Source organism: Haemaphysalis longicornis, unplaced genomic scaffold, assembly GCF_048455015.1.
Source record: "Haemaphysalis longicornis isolate Haplotype H1 unplaced genomic scaffold, Haemaphysalis longicornis Haplotype H1 scaffold_1, whole genome shotgun sequence".
In the NCBI taxonomy this organism is placed as follows: Eukaryota; Metazoa; Arthropoda; class Arachnida; order Ixodida; family Ixodidae; genus Haemaphysalis; species Haemaphysalis longicornis.
Window position 1 is genome coordinate 459,852,692 of NW_027526203.1, and position 21,717 is coordinate 459,874,408.

The 21,717-nt window shown below is 44.9% G+C and overlaps 1 protein-coding gene across 1 annotated transcript; it reads right to left on the reverse strand.

The window, feature by feature from the left end:
• Positions 1-237: 237 nt before the first annotated feature.
• Nop56 (Nop56 ribonucleoprotein) lies at positions 238-21,545 on the reverse strand. The gene is made up of 10 exons (XM_077687952.1): positions 21,385-21,545; positions 20,636-20,843; positions 18,281-18,448; positions 16,114-16,312; positions 15,717-15,904; positions 14,773-14,924; positions 5,901-6,001; positions 5,123-5,271; positions 3,084-3,205; positions 238-549 (listed from the first exon to the last, which is right to left on the reverse strand). Exons 1-10 carry the CDS (start codon positions 21,385-21,387, stop codon positions 283-285), a joined length of 1,557 nt encoding a protein of 518 aa, XP_077544078.1. The 5' UTR covers positions 21,388-21,545; the 3' UTR covers positions 238-282.
• Positions 21,546-21,717: the final 172 nt, after the last annotated feature.

The window sequence follows — 21,717 nt, forward strand, 5'->3', positions numbered from 1 at the left end:
ACAGCACGTGGCTATGTGAATCAAACAGAAGGTTTCAGATATTTATCCCTTACACACTGACCCAAATCGAAAATTAAGAACTTTGGAAATATTAATGCAAGCCTACACATTGCACATGCTGAAGTCTTTCACAAATATTACAGCAAAGCTGTATACCTGTGCCCCCCAACAGTTTCATCGCCGTGGACATCAGTGGCATTCAGGTCAAACATGGAGAAAACAGGCAAAGCCAGCAAGTAAAACATGACACTTTACTTTCTGCAAGGTGAGACACTGCGCTCATCATTCAGCCTTCGCCTTCTTCTTCTTGGGTTTCGGCGGGGGACTTTTGGCCACGCTGCCATTGCAAGTGGAGTTTTCCACACTGGCGAGTTTCTTTTTCTTCTTGGGAACGGCGGCAGTGTCTTCAGCGCCCTCTGCGGTTGCATCCACGGCCACCTTCTTCTTCTTCTTCTTGGGTGGGGCTTCTTCGACCTCCTCAACCACCTCCTGCACCGCCTTCTTTTTCTTCTTCTTCTTCTTTTGCAAGGCAGCCTTCACAGCCTGTGCCTGCAGAGCATAAAAGGAAGAATAGAGGATACAACAACTGCAAGAGGAGCACAGAACGGCTGCTCAGACTCGAGAGATGGCTGGATACATTTACCGTGCTATTCACCCATCACAAAAATGGGGGCAGAAATAATAAAGGCCTGCCAATAATTTAATTAAAAAGGTACCGTAGCAGCAGCTTTACAAAGGGTGTCCCCTTATTCAGACAGTTTAGCGATTGCAGCTAGGACTGCAGTCAGACGGCATGGAAATGTTACGTGACCACTAACCCTAACTAACCGAAACTGCAAATATACGATATTGAAACACGTGTCCAGCAACGCTCGCATACAACAGCTTCACCATTCAAGCCTTGGGTGTGAGTGCAAACATGAATTCACAGGAAGACAATTAGAATAACTCAAAAATGCAACTTAAACCACTGCAGAAATAGGGATGTCAGAAATTTTTAGCCTTTAAATTCTTCTCCATGCCTGTCCCTACAAAGTTTTGTCAGAACAGCTGGCACCACATTCGGGCAGCAAGTGCTGGGGGAGTATATGTAAAGGAGGTATATGGTGTGCAGTACTTCTTTCCATAAAAAGCCCTTCAGGAGATCTCAAGGTGCTGCGCGTCGGGGTATAGGTCAGACATAAAAAAGGGCAAAGGTGAGGAGGAAGACCAACGAGGTTCAGTGGCAAGGAGATCTGGGCCCTTGGGGAAGCAGAACAAAAGGGTGATGATAGGTGGCAGGGCACCGGTGAGGAAGACTGCAGAGCCAAATGCCCCAAGACAGAACTGTGCACTGATAGCCCGAAGCTGGGTTTTATTTGATTGATTGTAGGGTATAACGCCGACGCAACGCAAGCGATGAGGTGCCCCGTAGTGGAGGGCTACGGATTACCGTATTTACTCGCATAATGATCGCACCCTGAACTTGCCGCAGCCATATGTCGTGTGCCAAGTCTAGATGACGATGGACCTGCTTACGTTAGTTTCCTTTTATTTCAAAACGGACATGGCTACATTATTGCCGCGGCCTTGATGATATTAGCGATATCGGCAAGCGTGCACGAGTTCATTAATGGTGCGGAAGAAACTCACTAAATGCACTAATGTACTCACAAAACATAAAAAAAAAAAAAAAAGCGCTCGGCTTGCTGCCCCGGCAGCCGTGTCTTGATGTCCCACACTGTGACAACAGCAGCCACTTATTGGTCGACCTGTTCTCACCTCACAGCAAACTCGTTCCGGCGCGTTCTGTAATGAAAACACTGCATTTTGTATCACTCGGTGATCATTCGGTGGTCAGGAGTTTTTATTATGTTTAGCGGTCAAAGCCGCCACCCATGTTGCCGCTGCCGGCAGCACCGCGCGCAGTGTGCGGGTGGTTCTGCGGCAGCGTCAGCGTGCCTGTGACGAGCGCGGCGCGTTTTCGCGAGCAGGAAACGCCCTATGTGGTTCACGCTTCATGAGGCTTATCGTAAACATTCTGACCTGCAACTTGCATTTTCTGCGCTGAAACTTTTTCCCACAAAATTTACTTCGCGTAATGATCGCACCCCTAACTTTGCATCATATATTTGGAAAAAAAAAGTGCGATCATTACACGAGTAAATACGGTAATTTTGACCACCTGGGGATCTTTAACGTGCGCCGAAATCTCGTACACACAGGTCTTTTTGCTTTTTGCCTTCATCAGAAAAGCGGCCGCCGCAGCCAAGAATCGAACCCGCGACCTCGTGCTCAGCAGTGCAACGCCTTAGCTACTGAGCCACTGCGGCGAGTCTCGAAGCTGGGTGGATTAGAAACACCCATACAAAACGATACAATAGTGCAAGGAACTGCTTGCAATAAACATGTCCTTCTTGCCTCCCTCCAAAACTTCAATTTTCCTGACTTTTCCATGTTTTCCATGACAATTTTGAACGAAATTCCCTGACCTATACAACAGGCGCCATTCTGTGGAAATGGTCCGTGAAGCATATAAAAAGCGTTTACATTGCGACTTTCAAAATAACTATCTCGGGTTTTTATTGAATGATCAATCAATTAAACCATTACAAACAGCATCACCTTGCAGATGCTGGAAAAGTATGCCGCCAGTAAGCATTTTTCCCCACTGAAATTGACAGGAGCGTTAAAATCCTTGGCTCTCAGACTGTTTTGGAGCAGTTTGGCGCAATTTTCCAAATTTTCAAGCTTTTGGAGCAGCCTGGCGCAGGAACACAAATTTGTATCAAAACTGCGCAATATGCGCAGCTGTGTCACCCCTGCCAATTGCTAAAACTGTGTGGGCAGGCCCCGACGTGGTTTTCCCTGACTGGTACTACTTGATTGAAAAATTCCCTGACTTTTCCCGGTGGCTCAAAATTCCCAGACTTTTCCCTGTTTTCCCGGTCGCTAGACACCCTGGGTCATACAAAAGTTGCATAAAACCGGTGACAAGTTGCAAGATCTGTGCCATAAAATTCCAGACGTACACGGAGTAAAAGGCTGCAGCTATGATTTTACAGCTGGCAGTGACAGCACGCAGCAGCTGCTCAGTGACTTACCTCCGCCAGTGCGTCAGTCATGACGTCCACATTCTTCTTGGGTATGGCCCCAGTCTCGTAAAACTTCAGCCTATCCTCCACTTGTTCTTTGAGCTTCTCGCCAAAGATAGTGGTAGGCAGATCTAATTTAAAGGAAGGGAAACAAAAAAGGGACATTTTAACAATTAGTGTAAAAGGGAGAAAACGAATTGTCTACAAAAATTAATAAGCCCAGACAGAGAGCCACTGAAAAGCAATTTTTTACAATAAAAAGGAATTCGGTCGCAAAACTGTTTGCTCTTGATGTATAACCTATTCCATCGCACATCAGCGAATTTGCACATGTATATTGATGTGTTACTAAGTGTAAATAAAATGGTACACTCATGTCACCATTTACTTCATGTCACTCCCTACTTAAAATAAGTGCAAGGCACAACATTTGTCAAACAGATTTTAATTAAAGCAGAGCTACAGACAAAGTGGGGCTGTCCTGGACAAGCCTGACCTCATTCTTGCAGGAAATAGGTATAGCTGTATTGTTTTAAGGGTTCACAAAGAGAAAATGTATTTGCCTTTGCTCAATTTTATCTATCTGAACAACCTTTTAACGGGGGGACGTGGCTTTCAAAATCAACTCTGATTTCTTGGCAGATTTTGATGAAAATTGGCACAGTAACTGGAAATGCTCCTGCGACACTACCATAAATATTTCAAAAAGATATTGCAAAAAATTTTTATTTATAAAATTTTCTTTCTGTTCACCTTATACCGAGCAACTTAATGCGACAGAAAACTTGTTCGAAGGGCTTTGCATTCCGTTCTTTATTTACAACACTTTTTCTAGTTTTCATTTTTTAGGAGTTGTTTGTTTCCACAATCGTGAAAAGCAGGATTTAGTGGTGCATACTCCTTAAAATGTAGCATGATTCACATTTTGACGCAGTGATGACATCACTGCACTATAAAAATAGCAGGAAAAGCTGCACAAAATCAAATGTTACATAATAAAGGTAAAACACAAGCCAGGTAAACTATTCATACTGGTGGACATGGGGCACAGAGCAAGGATATATAGGAGGAGAGGAACGGCCCATTGCAGCAAGCGTGAGCGAGCGACCAGATAATGTTACAATGAAAACCGAGGCGGACTGCAAAGCCTCGTAGCTGCGATGGCGAAGGAGAGGGTGGAGGTGGCACCAGATGGACAAAATGATAGCGGCCGCAACTCATTCTGTGGCTGCGTAGGGAAATGCCGATCGCGGTGGCCGTGCAGTTTTTCAATCGCGGCAGATGCCGCTAGCTTACATATGACGAGCGCTTGTGACATTATATGGCCGCGCTAGGAAGCCTCGTTTCCCCTCCTATCTTATTTTTGCTCTGTGACTTTGGGGGAACAGAAGGCACAAAGTGTGGATAAGAAATGCGCAGATGACCTAACAGCAAGCTTGCATGTGTACACAGCCACCAACGGGAAGATCAATTTTGCTTATGTTTTCTGTGCATTCCTTCAAAATAATGAAAAAAAAAAAAAATCGTTGAGCTTGCACTAGAGGTGCCAAGGATGGAGAAAAGGCGGAGCTGGAGTCGACCCAGCTTCTTCCCCCTTGGGATCCGCTGCCAGTGTGGGGGACCAACTGGCGTTGTTAAATCCCGCTAAACTTGGCCTCGCGCCTCAACACCTAGCCTAGCCTAGTAAGAACATCGCAAGGCCCAACAAAACCCAGGCGGCTGAGCCCCGCTAACCCTCTTCTTGTGCCAGTCGACCTTCTCTTATGCCATGCATTCCCCAAGAATAGTTAAGCCCAGTTGCGGGGCTAGCTCTCGACGCTCCTGTAAACTGGGCCCAACTAGAGTTGAGTACTGCTAGGAGGCTAGCACGTACCCTCAGCTCTTAGCTGACGCGCCCTGCTTTCACGCTCTCCCTCTTTGCCAGAATGTACCACATGCATCTTTTTTCTTGGTATTTTTCTTGTTAGCACTACCGGACAAAGCTCAAGCTGAAACAAGCTCTGTTGTAAAATAATAATAAAATAAATCAGTTCTTGTGGGACACATACCACTGAAGCAATCAATGCGAGACGCCAGGGAACACTTGTTAGCCAGGTACCGCGAGATGCGGCCCTTGTTCTTGGTTCCAGCCCGGCCAATGTAAGTTGAGTGGAAGATGAGGCCGTACTTCGGCGTGTTGCCCCGGGTTTTTAGAGCCCTGTAAGCAAACAGGCACTCTCACAAAGAGCCAACAAAACCAAACTGAGCTAACATTTCACACAATAGACAAAACAGTGTTACGCATAAAACTGTTGTCTTTATATTTTCCAGTACTATTAACCCTGGGGAGTGCAATAACAGAATCAGTTTCTTAACGCACTGCTTGGAACTAATTTACAGCTCATTAAACTTTGCTGTTTGAAATGGCCATTTGAAATGGTTTCTTGCCACTGGTGCCACCAAGGTTTAATGAGCTGTAAAATTAGTTTCAAGCGGTGCATCAAAAAACCAATTCTCTTATTGCACTCCCCAGGGTTCATAGTACTGGAAAATGTAGATTAGTTTTATGAGCAACACTGTTTTGTCTATTGTTCCTCCAAAAATGGCTAATTATCTCTAATTATCTTGGTAACTAATTGACTCACTTAAAAAATAATGACATATTTGAAATCAGTGGGGGAAAAGCAGCAAGACTGGCAAGTTCCACAGAGTTTACTTAAAAGAAATTGTTTTAATAGCCATGTCCCTCCCCCCTTAACTGGACGAACTTGTGCATAAAAAATTGTTGAACTCATCAGAACGGCACTTCCCCACATTTGAGGAACAGTTAATAAAACTGGAACTCACCTGAATAAGGCTTTCTCGGCACCCAGAATTTGGACAGTGGATGCCGGATACTTGGCCAGGTTGGTCAGGCTGCCAGCATGCGATATGAGACGCGCTCCTACCTGCAAGCAGAAAAGACAGGGGGATAAGCATGCATACTTGAAGTGTGTCAATCAAGAAAATACTTCAAGACACCAAGCAGCTCATGCTCGCACAGCAAAAGAAAGATAGAAAGTAGAAAAAGAAGAAGTAGCTAAGATACCACAGAAATCATCGCCAGCGATAACAACAGGTTTATGATTGCTTTGCTCATTAATAGCGTACTATACAGCAGCATACCTTGTTCACATCATCTGGACATGCATAACTTACATGTGCATGGTTCTATGCAAAGCTGAGCACCCAAGTTTATAGAAGGAAACCCCCCTACTTTCAAAATCCAGTTTGTTAAACCAGCCTACAGAATTACGGCAACCCACTGAAATAATTCAAGCCTGACAATGTTTCCCCACGATGTGCACGGCGGAAAATCTCTTCGTGTGCTTCTCACTCAGACTGCAGTTAACAAAGGAAATGGAAAAGAGTGGGCAAGTGCTAACATAAAGTTGGCACAGGACACCGCCAAAGCGGAAGGAGCAGTGTGCACGCATCCCTCCAGTCCAGCCGTGCACGTGAGAAGCCAAGGAAGAAGGCCACAGAGAAATATCACCCGGCAGTGGAAAGAGGACTGAACAGTGCGACAACAGAAGCAGCATCAAATGCAGGAAGGGCACCAAAGGCAGGTTCTCTTATCCGCTGTGGGGATTCTCCGTTACTAGTGAGCAGTTGTGTGATGCAGGACCCTAATGCTCCTGCACAAACCTTTGATTTTAACACCATTTTGTTTATGGATAAAAAGGTCGTACAACCGAACTTTTATTGAGTCACCTATACAACTCAAGGGGTTTAAAGGGAAAGAAAGGGTTCCAGGACTTCCAAGGCCTCAAAAATTCAGTTTTCAATTTTCGCTGGTTTTAAGAGCTTCAAGGACCTGTGCGCAACCTGAAAACCAATGTTACTACTGGGTCATTTCAGATAACATCGAACAAAGCATGGCTGGTCGACCTCTTCAATTCGCTTGAAATTTTTTTACCTCATTCCCACATGTATGTAATGTGCGGATTCACAAATATTTTCGGCGGAAAAAATTTTGGCCGACTGAAAAAAAATTTGGAACCCACCCGCGTGGACCCCGGCCGCTACCTGCTCATGCGCCTCGGCCAACTTTAGCGACGTCTAGCAAAAAATATACTAATCAGGCGGGAATGGTAATTTTTATACTTAATCTACGCCTGGTGTACATTTCGCGCCCAAAATATCATTGGCTAGAAGAACATATATTTTTTGTAATAAATTTCCAAATCTTGCTCAGAGCGCATTTTATTGTGTACTTTGCGGGCCAGTATTATCGTAAGTAATGGAGGTAGAGCGTTAAAATTTGTGTGAGGGCTGCTCCTGGCAAGCACAAATAAGGGCCATAAATATCGTGTCTGTGCACACTACGGTTAAAAAGTAAATGGCGCACAATTGTGAAGAAAAAACTAAAACACTCCGAGTTCAGAGGCTTACTAAAAAAAAAAAACACTTCTTCGATTTTGCTGAAATTCTCCCCAGATGTTAGCCTGTGAATGTACTTCAATGATCATTAAAAACATGTTGCATCAAAAAAGCCTGGTCGGCCAGGTCTTCACAAGATCCTGAGACACAAAACAGTGAGCAACTTCCAGTGAATGTGCAGACGTTTGATAATTTTTTTGTACCAAAGGCAAACTTACTTATTGATAGTATTACAGAGAATTCGGAAGCAAAACTGAAATTTTTATGTGAATTTTGGAACGAAAATAAACAATCTGCGCACCGTTAAACGTGTACTCTTCGAAGAAAAAACAGACACACTCCAGATTCACGCGCATTTAAAAAAAAAAAAAACGCTTCTTCGAGTTTTATGAAGCATTCCACAGATATTTTCCTCTAAACGTACTTGTGTGAGCCCTAGAAATATTGTGCGTCATTCTAAGCACAGCGCGGATACAGTCGTGCGGTGGCGAAACCGCTGCAATGTATGGTGGTAAAACGCGCAATTTGAAGGTTTTCGGGTCTATTTTTATAGCTTCCTCTAGATTTCCCCAACCGCTGTCACTCTTTGTCTTACATTATCAACGCTCTTTTTTGTGCGCACTGCTGCCGTGATGCGCTGTATTTGGTTTGTTTATCAGCTATTTGACAAGGTGCCTGCAGTCTTGTTTTTTAACTCGCCTGGACGTAACTTTCGTTCGCCTGAAATCAAAGGTTCAACGGAAGCCCGTCCGATCGGCAGCACACATGGCAAGCATTAAAAACGGACATCGGCCACACACGACCCCGGCGCGGGTAGCGTCTCCAGGTAGCATGCCCGGACACACTGGTTCAGTTACCGAATTAGCGACCAAACAGGAAGGCAAACGCCCTTGAGCCCGGTGGGGTCCGGGACGACACATGTGGGATCTTCATTTTTTTGTTTGAGTCGAGTGTTTTTTGGGCTTTTTCAACCGTATGCGGCGGCGGGGACTTGGCTGACAGAAAGAGCGAAAGAGGGGACTGGAAGAAAAGGGGCTGCATGCGTTCGAACGGTTACAAGTTTTCAGTTCTGTCACATTGGGAGAGTGCCTTGCGCTACCTCCCCACTATTTGACTACGGTTGCATTTTAATCTTCATTTCAACACTTTTTATTATTCCTTGTAAGTATTCTGATTTTATTATTCTTTTTGTATATATTTAGCTTGTTACTCAGTCTCTTTTGTCATAGTTTTGTGGTTGCAAGCGATGACGTCTGCCATGACTCTGCGCATGCCTGCTTGGCTTTAGCAAAAATCAGGCTGTGGGTAGACGACAATCTGCCACTGTACTCCAAGGTGACTTATGTGAGTGACGGAGCTGCCAGTCACTTTAAAAACAGGCACCAGCTTCATGAGTTTCATTGCGTTTCACCAGCTTCATGAAACGCAATGGATATTCTCTGCAACAGGGCACGGAAAGAATGCCTGCGACGGAGTTGGGGGAATCGTCCAACACCAGGCGACACTTTACAACCTAAGAGAACCACTAAGAAATGAGATTCAGACGGCAAAAGACATGGTAACTGTGTTGTCTGAGAAGATCAAGGGCGTTCACTTCATATACCTCGAGGGGAACGAAGTTTCCAGCCATCGCGAAACAAAAAAGGAAGAATGTGCCTTTTGGAAGAAAGGCACAGTGCGTGCCTTTCCCGGCATACAGTCCTGGCACGTGTGGCGTTTAAGGAAGTCATCAGAAGCAGATATATGCAAACTATGTGCAGCGCGGACTGTTTGTGCCCCTTTGAGGAAACTGAACATTGATGCAGCAAGCAACGTGTAAATAAGCAGCTAGTAGCTGCACGGTATTAATGGGGTGCCGATGGAACGTTGTCAATTCAAACGTTGACTTCGTTAATGTTTCTTGGCTATTCTATTCTCTTTATCTCAGAAGATATTCTGCCCTTTCTACAAAATACATAAGGGAAATCTGCAGAAAGTCACAATCGTCGTTTTATGTCTCAGCTCCTTGTGACGAGCATGCTTGACAAGGCTCTTTTGCTTTTCAGTGATCAAAATGATGCGAGTTTTTTTAATGGCTCACGCAATTAAAGTAGGAGGAAAATATCCGTGGAAAGCTTCATAAACCTCGAAGAAGGGTTTGTTTTAAATGCGCGTGAATCTGGAGTTCCTCCGTTTTTTCTTCGAAGAGTACACGTTTAGCGGTGCACAGATTGTTTATTTTCGTTCCAAAATTCACATAAGAAGTTCAGTTTTGCTTCTCAATTCTCTGTCATACTATCAATAAGTAACAGTTTGCCTTTGGTACAAAAAAATTATCCGTCTGCACATTCACTGGAAGTTGCTCTCACTGTTTCGTGTCTCAGGATCTTGTGAAGACCTGGCCGACCAGGAACAAAATGATGCAACATGTTTTTAATGATCATTGAAGTACATTCACAGGTTAACATCTGGGGAGAATTTCAGCAAAATCGAAGTGTTTTTTTTTTAGTAAGCCTCTGAACTCTGAGTATTTTAGTTTTTTCTTCACAATTGTGCGCCATTTACTTTTTAACCGTAGTGTGCACAGACACAATATTTATGGCCCTTATTTGTGCTTGCCAGGAGCAGCCCTCACTCAAATTTGAACGCTCTAGCTCCATCACTTACGATAATACTGGCCCGCAAAGTACACAACAAAATGCGCTCTGAGCAAGATTTGGAAATTTATTACAAAAAATATATGTTCTTCTAGCCAACGATATTTTGGGCGCGAAATGTACACCAGGCGTAGATTAAGTATAAAAATTACCATTCCCGCCTGATTAGTATATTTTTTGCTAGACGTCGCTAAAGTTGGCCACGGCACATGGGCAGGTAGTGGCCGGGGTCCAAGCGGGTGGGTTCCAAATTTTTTTTCAGTCGGCCAAAATTTTTTCCGCTGAAAATATTTGTGAATCCGCACATTACATACATGCGGGAATGAGGTAAAAAAATTTCAAGCGAATTGAAGAGGTCAACCAGCCATGCTTTGTTCGATGTTATCTGAAATGACCCCACTTTCTGTCAGCCACTGCTGCTGCCACCGTAAAGGGTGAGACAGCCTTAAAGAGATTTAGGAGCAGCGGAGCCTTAAAAAAAAAAAAAAAAGTTTGTTGCACACAACACTGAAACAGCCTTTGGACTAACAGAGTATTATGAGTGCGCTACCTTCTCACAACCATCTTAAAGGGAGAGGCAACTGATTTTTATTAACACACTTTAAGTTTAACTCCGCACGAGATGAAAAAAGGTATGTAAAAACTTGTCCCCGGGTAAAACAATAATGTGCAACCTTTCCTATTCATTCGTGCGGTTGTTGAATCGTACGTTGAAATCGACGGAGTTGTTCGGACACGTAACGTAATGTCATGTTTAGACACTACGTGTGTCCACCTTTCAGACTTCAGGAATTTAGTGCAAAATTATTTCCGCCAGTTTATTTCGAAATTCCTTGCAGCAACTGCAGTATATAAAACACTGGCTTTCATATGAGCTAGACAACTAGCACTCCACATAGGTTGTCTGTCCATTTAAATGAGTTCCAACACAAAATTTTACATTTTTTTCCCGCGGCTATGGGTGCCGCATCATTAGCAGCAGCCTACTCCGGTACTCTGCAGGATGAAGGCCTCTTCCATTGATCACGAACCACTCCTGTCCTGCACTGCTCGAGTACATTGCGTATCTTCAAACTTCCTTATTTTATCCCTCCATCATGTTATCATTGGCCTTTCCCTTCTAGACCCATCTCTTCGTATCCACTCTTACCTTGGTGGTCCACCAGTTGTCATTTCTGCTCACTACAAGGCCAGCCCAAGTTCATTTTTTTCCCCCGATTTCAACTATGATATCTTCTACTCGAGTTTGTTCCCTCGCCGAGGAAGCTTGTTTCCAGTCCCTAAGTGTTACTCCCATCATTATTCATTCCATGGCCCGTTGAACTGACCAAAGTTTGCTTTCCAGTAGTTTAGCAAGGCGCTAAGTGTCAGCCCGATTTACCAGCCCAGTAATCATAGAATGGCACCTTAAGGGAACACACTGTTCTTAAAATGTAACGTTCACTGCTCCATCAGCGAATCCGCAGAACGCGTGCAGACTGACACTGACATGCTGGCGAGTTCTTGTTGGCTTGGTGCTGTCATAAGCACTGCTTATGGGCACAGTCCTGAATCAGCCGTCCCTTGGCCTGGTGCAAACACGCTTCTTACGATATAGGCATGAGCCAGGCAAGCTCCAAAGATGGGGGAAAAGTGCATCGCATTTGAGCATCTGTGGTGACGCGGAGGGCATTCATCCACTGCGTACGCCCCGGCTAGTGATTTATGAGATTCCAAGCCGTGCTGGTAGGCTTACCTGAAGCATTTTACAGCTGACATAGCAGAAGTGCGGTATGCTGATTACCGAGATATCGAGAACGCCCATCTAACGATAACGCCGAACGTCAAGCATTCTGTTTCACAGAACTGAAACCAAAACTGGTTTGAATACTAATCTTGGACATCGTCCAATGACGTAGCACCTTGACAACACTGCTGTCAGTTGGTGCGCCAGCCGCAAACCGCACAAGGCAGTTTTTCTTCTTTTAAGCTTTATAAAATAAATACCACCTTATTGCCTGGATAAACGATGGAAAGTGTGTTCATTTCAGCCAACTGACGCAGTGCAAGCAAAAACAGAGCTTGACAAATTCACTTTAGTGTCCCATTAAGACATGTCATGCATGCTATTTATATTTCTGTAAAGATATTTGTTTGAATAAAGTGAGCCTAATTATGCCAAGTACATACAGTGTTCAGAATTAACGAGGTCATATTATTACTCAACATTTATACGAGGCACATTGAGCCAATAAAAATAGCAGCATGCAATTAATTTCATCCTGAACCTCAATTCAACTGTATAATGTTTAAAGAAAAAAAAAATGAAAACGGCGGTATGGCTAGAAACATGCAAAAACAGTGAAGCTGAGAAAATCGCAATTGAAGTGAAGTTTTACTACAAGTGACAGTTTTATCTATTATCTATCGTTTACTTGCCCCTCAGTCCCCAAGAAATGGCCCACATGGCGGGGCATCGATCGTTAATAAATGGAGGCACCCAGTGCACGATGGAAATTCTTGTGTACAGTGAACGGCTGCTGTTGAAACTTCCTGGGAGGTGTCTTTATATACAAAGGAAGCTTTCCACATTGTTTTCGTAGCTCTGAAATTTTGTCAGTACTCCTTTAAATTTTATTGAGGCTGTATGGAAGACAACGTTGAGTGCAGTTAAGAAAAGTTAGCAAACTTTGCAATAAGGTGTTTTCCTGTCATTTAAACGTTGCAATGAGTATTTTTGTAATCCCACACTGTGCCGTACAAACAAGTGTAGAGCCACGGCAAAGGTTACGCAAACCAAGGTTGACGGTCGTTGCACCCCACCTGCCCTCCCATTGCAATCCTCGAGGCGCATGTTCACTACGATCGTAATTTGAGTGACGCTGCTATGTTTAGCCACATTGCCTTCGTCATTAAATTTCCTTTCCCACACACCAATTACTATTAGTTGCGTGCAATAGCCTACAGTCCCGCTATTGGGCACTGCCTGAACACTCTGCGGCGATGCAGCCTACACCACAGCTTTTGCCGTGTTGACTGTCCCATTGCTCGCGGCTGCCAAGCACGGCAATAACTCAGCATTCTATAACATCGCAACGAGTCCAAAATTTCCCTCCACAAGCCTGGATTATAGAATCACACACCACGTTTCACACTAAAGGATCACGTTTGCGATGAGCTTTGTCATTGGAGCCGTGAAAACTATTAAACATGAACTCAGCCACTTGTATAACCTAAACGTCACAGAAAAGATCAGCGAAGCACACTGACCACCTGAACTACAAGCAGCCGCTTCGCCTGGCGTCCATGATTTTTGTTGCCACAGCGACACCCAATCGGGAAGGCCATTTCAGCAAACCTGTGAAGAAAGCCAATTGTGCTTTGGAAGCTACTGTTTTCTTCATTTCACAGTCTTTCTTTTTCTGCCGTCTTGTGTGTCTACAAGTGTGTGGAAGATGAGGGCTCAGCCAATCCAACCATACCAAGATGGTGGCACCCAATGGTCTTCCACATACAGCGCTCCAAAAATTGCCATTCTTTTGTCAACTTGTGCAAATAGTTTGTCACCTCAAGTGACATAAAAATTTTCGAAACACTGAATATAGAAAGTGTACTACGAAAATTAATTTTAAAAATAATAATAAAAAAAAACCTCTGGGACAGTTTTTGCTATCTGACCCTGACGTTTTTCGACTGATTGATCAACCAATCAAACAGCTAAAACCAGTGTCGCCTTGGGGCTGCTTGGAAAATCGTGTTGTCAAGTTGACATTTCCCCCCGGTGAAACTTACGTGAGCATCAAAATCTTTGCTTTTCGCGCTGTTCTGGAGCAGTCTGTTGCAGCAAAGCAAAATTGCATCAAAACTGGGCAATATGCACAGCTGTCTCACCCCTGCATTGTAGGGTTACTGTGATGTCAAACTAGAGACCTCACAGTCCCCTCTGCTTGTCCCGACAAGGGCCAAATAAAACTACTGCAAACGGGCTAATGATTCGAATGGGCCATTTCATGACTGGTGAGAAATTGTACATTTACCATTGTACAGCTGCTCACGAACTGTACAATAGAGAAGCAGAAAGTGAAATTTAGGTGTCAGTACTCCTCAAATGGCAGACCCTGGAAAACGTTACGTGAAAGGAACTTGCCCGCTACCAAGCGTTTTTCACTAACATTGCCAATGTTCAGAAAGTTCTCAGTTGTTTTGGTCAGTCTGCCAATCTCCTCTGTGCCATCTGCCTTTTCAATGTTCTGCCATGCCACCCAATAGCAACTGTGGTGTCGTGGCAGAAAATTAATGCTGGTACAGCGCATGCTGTCGGGGGGTCAACAAGGTAGAGCTAAATGCTACAGCTTTCGCAGAGAGAGGCCAAGGCCTGAACAATCGGAAGAAGGATTGAGGTAGACTTCCTTCACATCTTTGGCCCTCATGCTACCAACCACAAGTGGCGTGAAATGGCAACAAGGTGGGCTTGTTGGAGTAAGGTGTTCAGTAACGCCTGCACCCCTGCTCAAACAGGCGGGGCCCTGCCCCATATAACCCACAGCGCCCCTTTCATGACAGCATGAATGCTGGCTCAGAACAATAGAAACCCATTGATGCGGCCATGCAGCACAAAACCAGCAAGAGGAACACGTTCGAACTGGGTGGAGCTGAAGGTAGAAATGCTGGACAGCACGTACCGTTTCGCCAATCAGTGTGGCCAAGTTGGGTGCAATGTCATGCATCTTTGTCTTCAGGTATTCCATAAGCTCCTTGCGGTACTCCACAAGTGAGACGACCCGGGATGCAAACATCTCTATGTTGATCAGGTCCACGGGCGATATGTCCATACCTGTGGAAACAAGCACCCAGCACCGTGTGGCAAAATATGTTGCAATGGCAGTAAAAATTGTTACAGCAAGCACAAATTTTACAGAACATTTAGCAAGTCTCAAACTGAATGAACAAGTTTACAAACACACACACAAAACCGTGATCAGTGCACAGTTGAGGGATGCAAAGTAATGGTGACCCTCAACTCCTAAATTGTACCGATCTAGCCTGTCTGGATTTTCTTACACTGCCGTTTTTCACTATGCTACAACAAAAAACACTCTGAAGGAAGCCTTTAGAGTACTTTCTGCAGGATACCAGGGCCTCCACGAGCGAAGACAAAATGTGAACCTACAATAAATGCAAATCAGGATACAAGCCCACAAGGCACTGGAAGGCAAACAGCGAGGTGCACAGAAACAAAAATGATGCCAATTAGCCCAGCTAAGCACCTTGCAGCATGTTGAGACAATTCACGCGTAAGTCCATGCTTTGCGCAACACCCCCTTTCTGATTCCATGCCAAAGTTCTCGCCCCACCAACCCCACCCTACCCTTTAACGAGAGATGGAGGATCTTGCTGACCAGCCCCGCCCTGGAGGATCAGCTACGGCTGGTCACCAGGGGCCAGGCTGCAAGAGCAGCATATGGATTCCCGTGAACAGGGAACCACCTCCATCCAGTGTGGAGTTCGCAATGAACGCCTCTTAAATAAAGTTTATTCCTCCTCATCCTCCTCCTCCTCCAAAGTTCTGTGGTTTTGTGCAGCAACAAATGCACCCACGCAAGCAGCTGACAACAGCAGCACTCACCCATTGATGCCCTGGCCGCATCAATGATGGCCTGTGCCTTAGCACTGTCCATTACCACCTCCTCAAGTGCTTCAAGGTTTTCCTCGGAGAGTTCCTTGCGGTTCTTGATTAGCATGGCCGTCTTGGCGTAGGTGTAGTTGTCTGGCACAATCTTGACCAGTTCTGGAAAGTGGTACGAGTACCACTCCCTAAAACGTAAAAAGAAATTCTAAATACGACACTAAACAGGGCCTGTTCCTGCACAGCTGTACTGTTTTGAACCATCACATTACTCTTCCTGACCAAATCACCATGAAAAGCAGGTGATCAGAGGTGGAAATGAGTTTGCATCTGAAACAGTCAATCAAACCTAGCCAAAGTCCCTTCATTTCGTGCAGCAGCAGCCCACAGAACGCACCTGACTCTCATGGCGAAGGTGTTAATGTCTTTGTCCAGTTGATCCAACAGAGCGATGCTCTGAATGATCATGTTGTCGATTCGGTTCACGTTGAACTTGACCTTTGAGCGAGAGTAGCTGTGACCCAATCCCAGCTGCGCTTTGGAAGATGACACATCCGAAAGCCCCTTCACAAGCTTGTAGAAGTGCTGCCGCACACCTGCAAGGCAGCAAGCAGCAACACCCATGAAACGCTACCCACTCCAGCTGTTTGGAGTGTTTGAAAATCCCCAGGCAAGTCATGTACTAGCCATGCGGTTCCCTTTCTGTCATCAAGTCGGCAACAATGACAAAGGCTGGCAGTGCGGCAAAACACAGCCTTCGCGTGCCTTTTTTGTACACCACACATTCTGATTTGGCTTTTCCACACTGCGCTGACAACAAGTAAAAAATATAATGCACAGAATAAGTAAGTGCACTACACTAATGCAAAGCCCCCTTTGACTTGTGAGTTGCGTAAGATACAGACCCTTCTTCCTCTGTAGGGTCCACTTCCAACTTTGGCTAGTTCACAAAGGACCCATGGAACATTGATGTTCAAGAACCACTGGCCGACTACTTCAAAGATCATAGTAAGATGGGTGCATGCAAGCATGAAGCAGCAATGCAGAATTCCAGACTTACAAGTACGATTCAATGTAAACATAAAAACGTACCCAAAAAAAGCAACCAAAAACCTTCGGTCTACTTGCACTGCCTGCTCCTTTTTGGTTTAAGTTTAAAAGATGACCTGCAACTGTTGTAAACTGTTCATTTACAATAAAGGCAGCCTTTGTCTGCCTTTTCGATTTGTCACCCAGGGATAAGGAGGCAACACAAGCTGATTAAACCAGAGCTTTTGGAGCTTATCAACTCACACTAGGTCAGATGGCACTGCCCGTTAGGAGGTAACTATACTCGGTTACAAGTTAAGAACGCCAACGGAAGCTGCTGCTGTGTCTCATCACCGCAGCTGGATGTTACTCTGCACAGAGCAAGTAGGGCGTTACTGGGAATATTTTGAACATGGCACGAGCCGTTTCCTTGATTTTATTCGAATTAGCCCTTTCAGGGTCATGGACGTACATATACGTCCTCTGCAAACACCTTCAAAATGGCCAATAACGTATATGTACGTCATTGCTTGTATCTTTAAAAAGCACGCCTTTTTTGCCAACTTCTCTTGCTTGGCATGTGCTGCCACACTGCGGAAATACGTCAAATTATTTTCTTTCGCCGATGGCTCTTATTATTTTTCTATTATTTACTTCAGCGGCGCACCGGCTATTGCTTGTGCGTCCGGTAACGAGGGGGTGTGCTGGGTATCGCCCACCGGGTGCTCGGGCACCTCTCGCTTTTTGCGCCTGCCACAGACCAAGGGTGCCTGCGAAACTGACGAGACTCTCTGCTAGTTTTTTTTTTTTTTTTTTTTTTTTTTTTTATAGGAGTGGTGCGCCGTCTATCGCTCGCGCATCTGGCTGCGCGCCCGTGAGCAGCGGCTGGTTTCGGTATCTTCCTCCGGGTGCTTCCCACTTTTTGCACCAGCGAAACTGATATCTACCTGATTTCGATTCACTAAAAAGGTGCCGGCTTGTTACTCTCGTTCTTATTTAGAATTTTTCGTGTGTTACTCACGAATAAACCACATGCATGTAACAACAAAAACGATTTTTTTGTCACTTTATGGTCACCCTAAAAAATTACGACAATTTTTTATCGAAATAGATTCATCCGAAGAATTTAAATCAGCAATAACAAAAATCGACCCTGGGGGTTCGCATTTGGCGAAAAAATTCGACCCTCAAAGGGTTAACATGCTTATGAACGACCCCAGCGACGACAAACAAACTGCGTGAAAAAAGGCAGACGATATGCATTTAGCAATCCCCTTTCAAAACGCGCGCGCCCGTTGACATCCGGGTCCGTCGCTTAGGCGGAGTGATACCGCACATGAGCTATTGCTGTTCTTAACTTGTTCCCGAGTATATATGCATCACTTCCACTTAAATGCGAATTATTCTGAAGGCTCAAATAGGTTTATTCCCAGCGCTCTGCAGTCTGGCCGCTACCAGCAGACAGGCGAAACTTTTTCCAAATCGTGCCCAGCCTCAAGAGCTCCTTTGCCCTCAGAAAGCATGCCATACTTTACCTCTGATGACCTCTGGCACCACTCCAGTGTGCTGGCAGGAGATTGCCATGGACTCCTGAATCGCCATCCCCAGTTTAGCATCGCCAACCCCGAGGATCACCTTGGCCTGCTTCGTGGATTTGGGCACGTTGGTCTCGAGGAAGGTCTGCAGATCATCGTGCACCACACCTGGGAACAGGGAAGCATCAATGTGCAGCTGCCATTTTTTAGCCCTGCATACAGATATTTCCCCACACTGATTTGTTTGAAAGCTGCATCAAATTTAAATCACAATGATGATAGTCAACTAAAGTTAAACTCCACATTACCGACACTCCTAGGGAGAGTAAGCCAAAAAGAAAAGACTAAAAATATTTCCACGTTTGTGGGTACTAGCCACACAGTGCAAGGATTAGCCTTATTAAGGGGGTCCTGAAATACCCTCCGCCGATACATGAATGTACATCTCCTCGTGCCAATATAAGCAAATAAAAGAATGCATTAGTAATCACCTCCCTCAAGAATTTTGTTGAAGCGATAAGTATTAGCCGAGAAACTGTAAATCAAAAAGCACACAAGCTGCCACGGCACGTTCCCTCCTATTTTCACCATTCTCCTCACTGGTGACAGCGCGCGAGCGTTCGCCCCCCATGACGCTTCGCTCAAGAGGTGAGGCGAGGCATCAGTGTCTGCCCGGTGTCGGCCGTCTGGTGTCATACCATGCCACCAACTGTGCGACCCCGCCGCTTTGTTACCATGAAGTGACAAAAAAATTGTGTTGTAGCATACACGCAGTTTAATCATGAGTAACTCAAGAAAAATTTGAAAAAAGTTTCCCAGGTGCAAGAAGCAGGAAGTGCCCGGAGGATGAAACCAAAACTAGCCACTGCACGCTTGCGCCTGACCGGATGCTCAAGCGATAGCCCACCGCTTTAGTAAAGCACAAAAAAAAAAAAAAAAGAGCCATAGGCGCAAGAAACCACGTATTTGCGAAGTGCGGCGGCACATGCCAAGCAAGAGAAATGATCGAAAAAGGCGTGCTATTAAAACATGCAAGTGATGACGTACATGTACATCATTGACCCTGAAAGGGTTCATTAACGCAGACTAACTGCACTCTAGTTGCCTGTTCATTCTTGTAGATTGATGCCACACATCGCCATTGTGCTGCCCCAGTTGCCGAGTAACCTTTCTGTTAATCTATGCAAGCTGCACTAAACCAATATTGGACTAGGGGGACTACAATCTCGTCCTCCTAGGTTTTTCCATAATCTTCGTTTAGCACGATTTCATCATTAAAGGAGCCATGAATACAAAATACAAGTTTGACTCATTAGGAAGGCTGTTTTGTCCTGATAAAAATGATGCCGATTTCATCGCAAACTTCCAAAAAATAACGGAGATATTAAAGAAAACGTGTGGAGCTGTGGAGACTCGCCAGCCAGTTTCCAGAAACTTTTCTATGACGTCACAGAATCTTGTTTGGGCGATTGACGGCGGCCAAACTAATCAATCGCCGGGACACATGACTGGACGATTGTAGTGGGGCCGCTAGTTCCATTTGATCGAATCACTTGAATGCTGACGTGCACCTAACCCACTGAAAATTATGTTTTTAGTGCTGGCCCATATGCCGTCCCTCGCGCCCATAACACGTCATTGTGACGCGAAATTTGAAAGTTCGCACGCATTTTATACGTTTTTATCGGTAAAAAAAACCGCCTTTTGTGGCCGAATGGAGCTGAGTAAGGTACTGAAGCCTAACTCTTTAAAGTTAAACAAAGTTGTATTTTCTCTACACGGACCCTTTAACTTAAGTGTTTCCACCCTACACACACCGTACTGTCACACCTCACCAATCCTTGTGTCTGTGTTCCCATGGGCACAAAGTGCCACAGAAACACACGTAAATTAAGCCTTCCACCACATTACATTATGCGCATTTCCGGTAATACTACTGAAGCTCACTGACGACATGATCATACAACTACTGCTGCGGCATGGAGAGTCATTGCAAAGCAAAGTTCTGAACTTCACCCGGACGTGGTTTCCCAGTGTACACTTATTTAAAGAACTGCATGACACACACTTCATTATAGTTGTGGCCAACCAAGAAGTTACCACTGCAAGAAAGGGGGGCAGTGCAACAGATGACAAAACTTTGGTCCTGCCTGTTGCGCTGGCCCCTTTCTTAGAAAGAAATGTACCAACCAGGTAAAGTTCGAACTCTTCTGAAGCCATCATTGTTAAGGTAACTTTAACGACAAATTCAAAATAGACGGCTTAGTTTGCGTTTTTCCAACCTGTCAGCAAATACTGCGAGTGCAGGGAATGATGCTTTCGCGAGCAAATATATATACACAAAAAAAGACCTGCCTTCAGTGACGCAGTTCATGTTCTCCAGAGCATTCACTGCTGTGCGGAACGGGAAAAAAGCGATGAGCTGGACAATCGACTTGAACTTATTGAAGTCGAGGACGCTCTTCTCCACTTGAGGCAGGGTCATGCTGACCTCTTCGAACTCCTTGACCCGAAACAGGGCATAGCCCACCGCGTGCTCGAAGAGCACGAACAGTTGTTCTGACTGAAAGAGATCGAGGACAACCACGTCGGTGAACACGTGCTTCGCATTGACAATTTGTCAAAGCACCTGTACCACTATGCGCGCCCGTCCAATACACCAAATAGAGCTTTACCACTTGTTTTTGACAGTAGAAACAGCGCTAAGTAAACTTGCTTGGTCACAGCAGCACATGTTAATTTAACGCCTCTACTCAATATTCGTTAGTGCTACTTCACGACGATGCGTGATGTAGCACTACTCAATGCCAGCGCATAGGTTTACACTCATTAAAACCACAACACGATGTACTACAACAGCGCTCCAAACATATAGGTGCTGATAGCGCAAACGCAGCAGCAGGGTAAGGAAAGGTAAGGTAAGGTAAAGTTCAGGTGTAGATCAGTTGCCGATTGAACCAAGCGCGCGCATTATCATGCCTTGGAATTTGCACAACAAATAAGCATTCGTGCAAGTACAACGGTGCCAACACAGTCCCACAATGCACAAAACGCATCACAAAAAAATTATCTTTTCAAAATGTTTTACCAACATATATGTTTACCATTGTAGTAGTTCCGGCAGCGTCACTCCACCATACCAAAACACGTTTCCACGGCGGTTAGGCCTAGTGCAACTAACTCCGCATGGCACGGAGAGCACGGAAGGAGAGTTGCTTGAGGAGCAGCGAATGGCGCGCCCACGTGCAGATGCGCACTGCGCGGCGCGCGGCACATAGGCGCGGCGTGAGAAATGGCTAACAAAAAGGCGATTAAAAAAAACACCCTTTATTTTACTATCAACACAAAAATAAAGAATATTTTTTATGTAGAAACTAACAGAGTATTTGATTACACATTTATGTTTTATAAAAGTAACATTTTTACGTGCCGTTTCT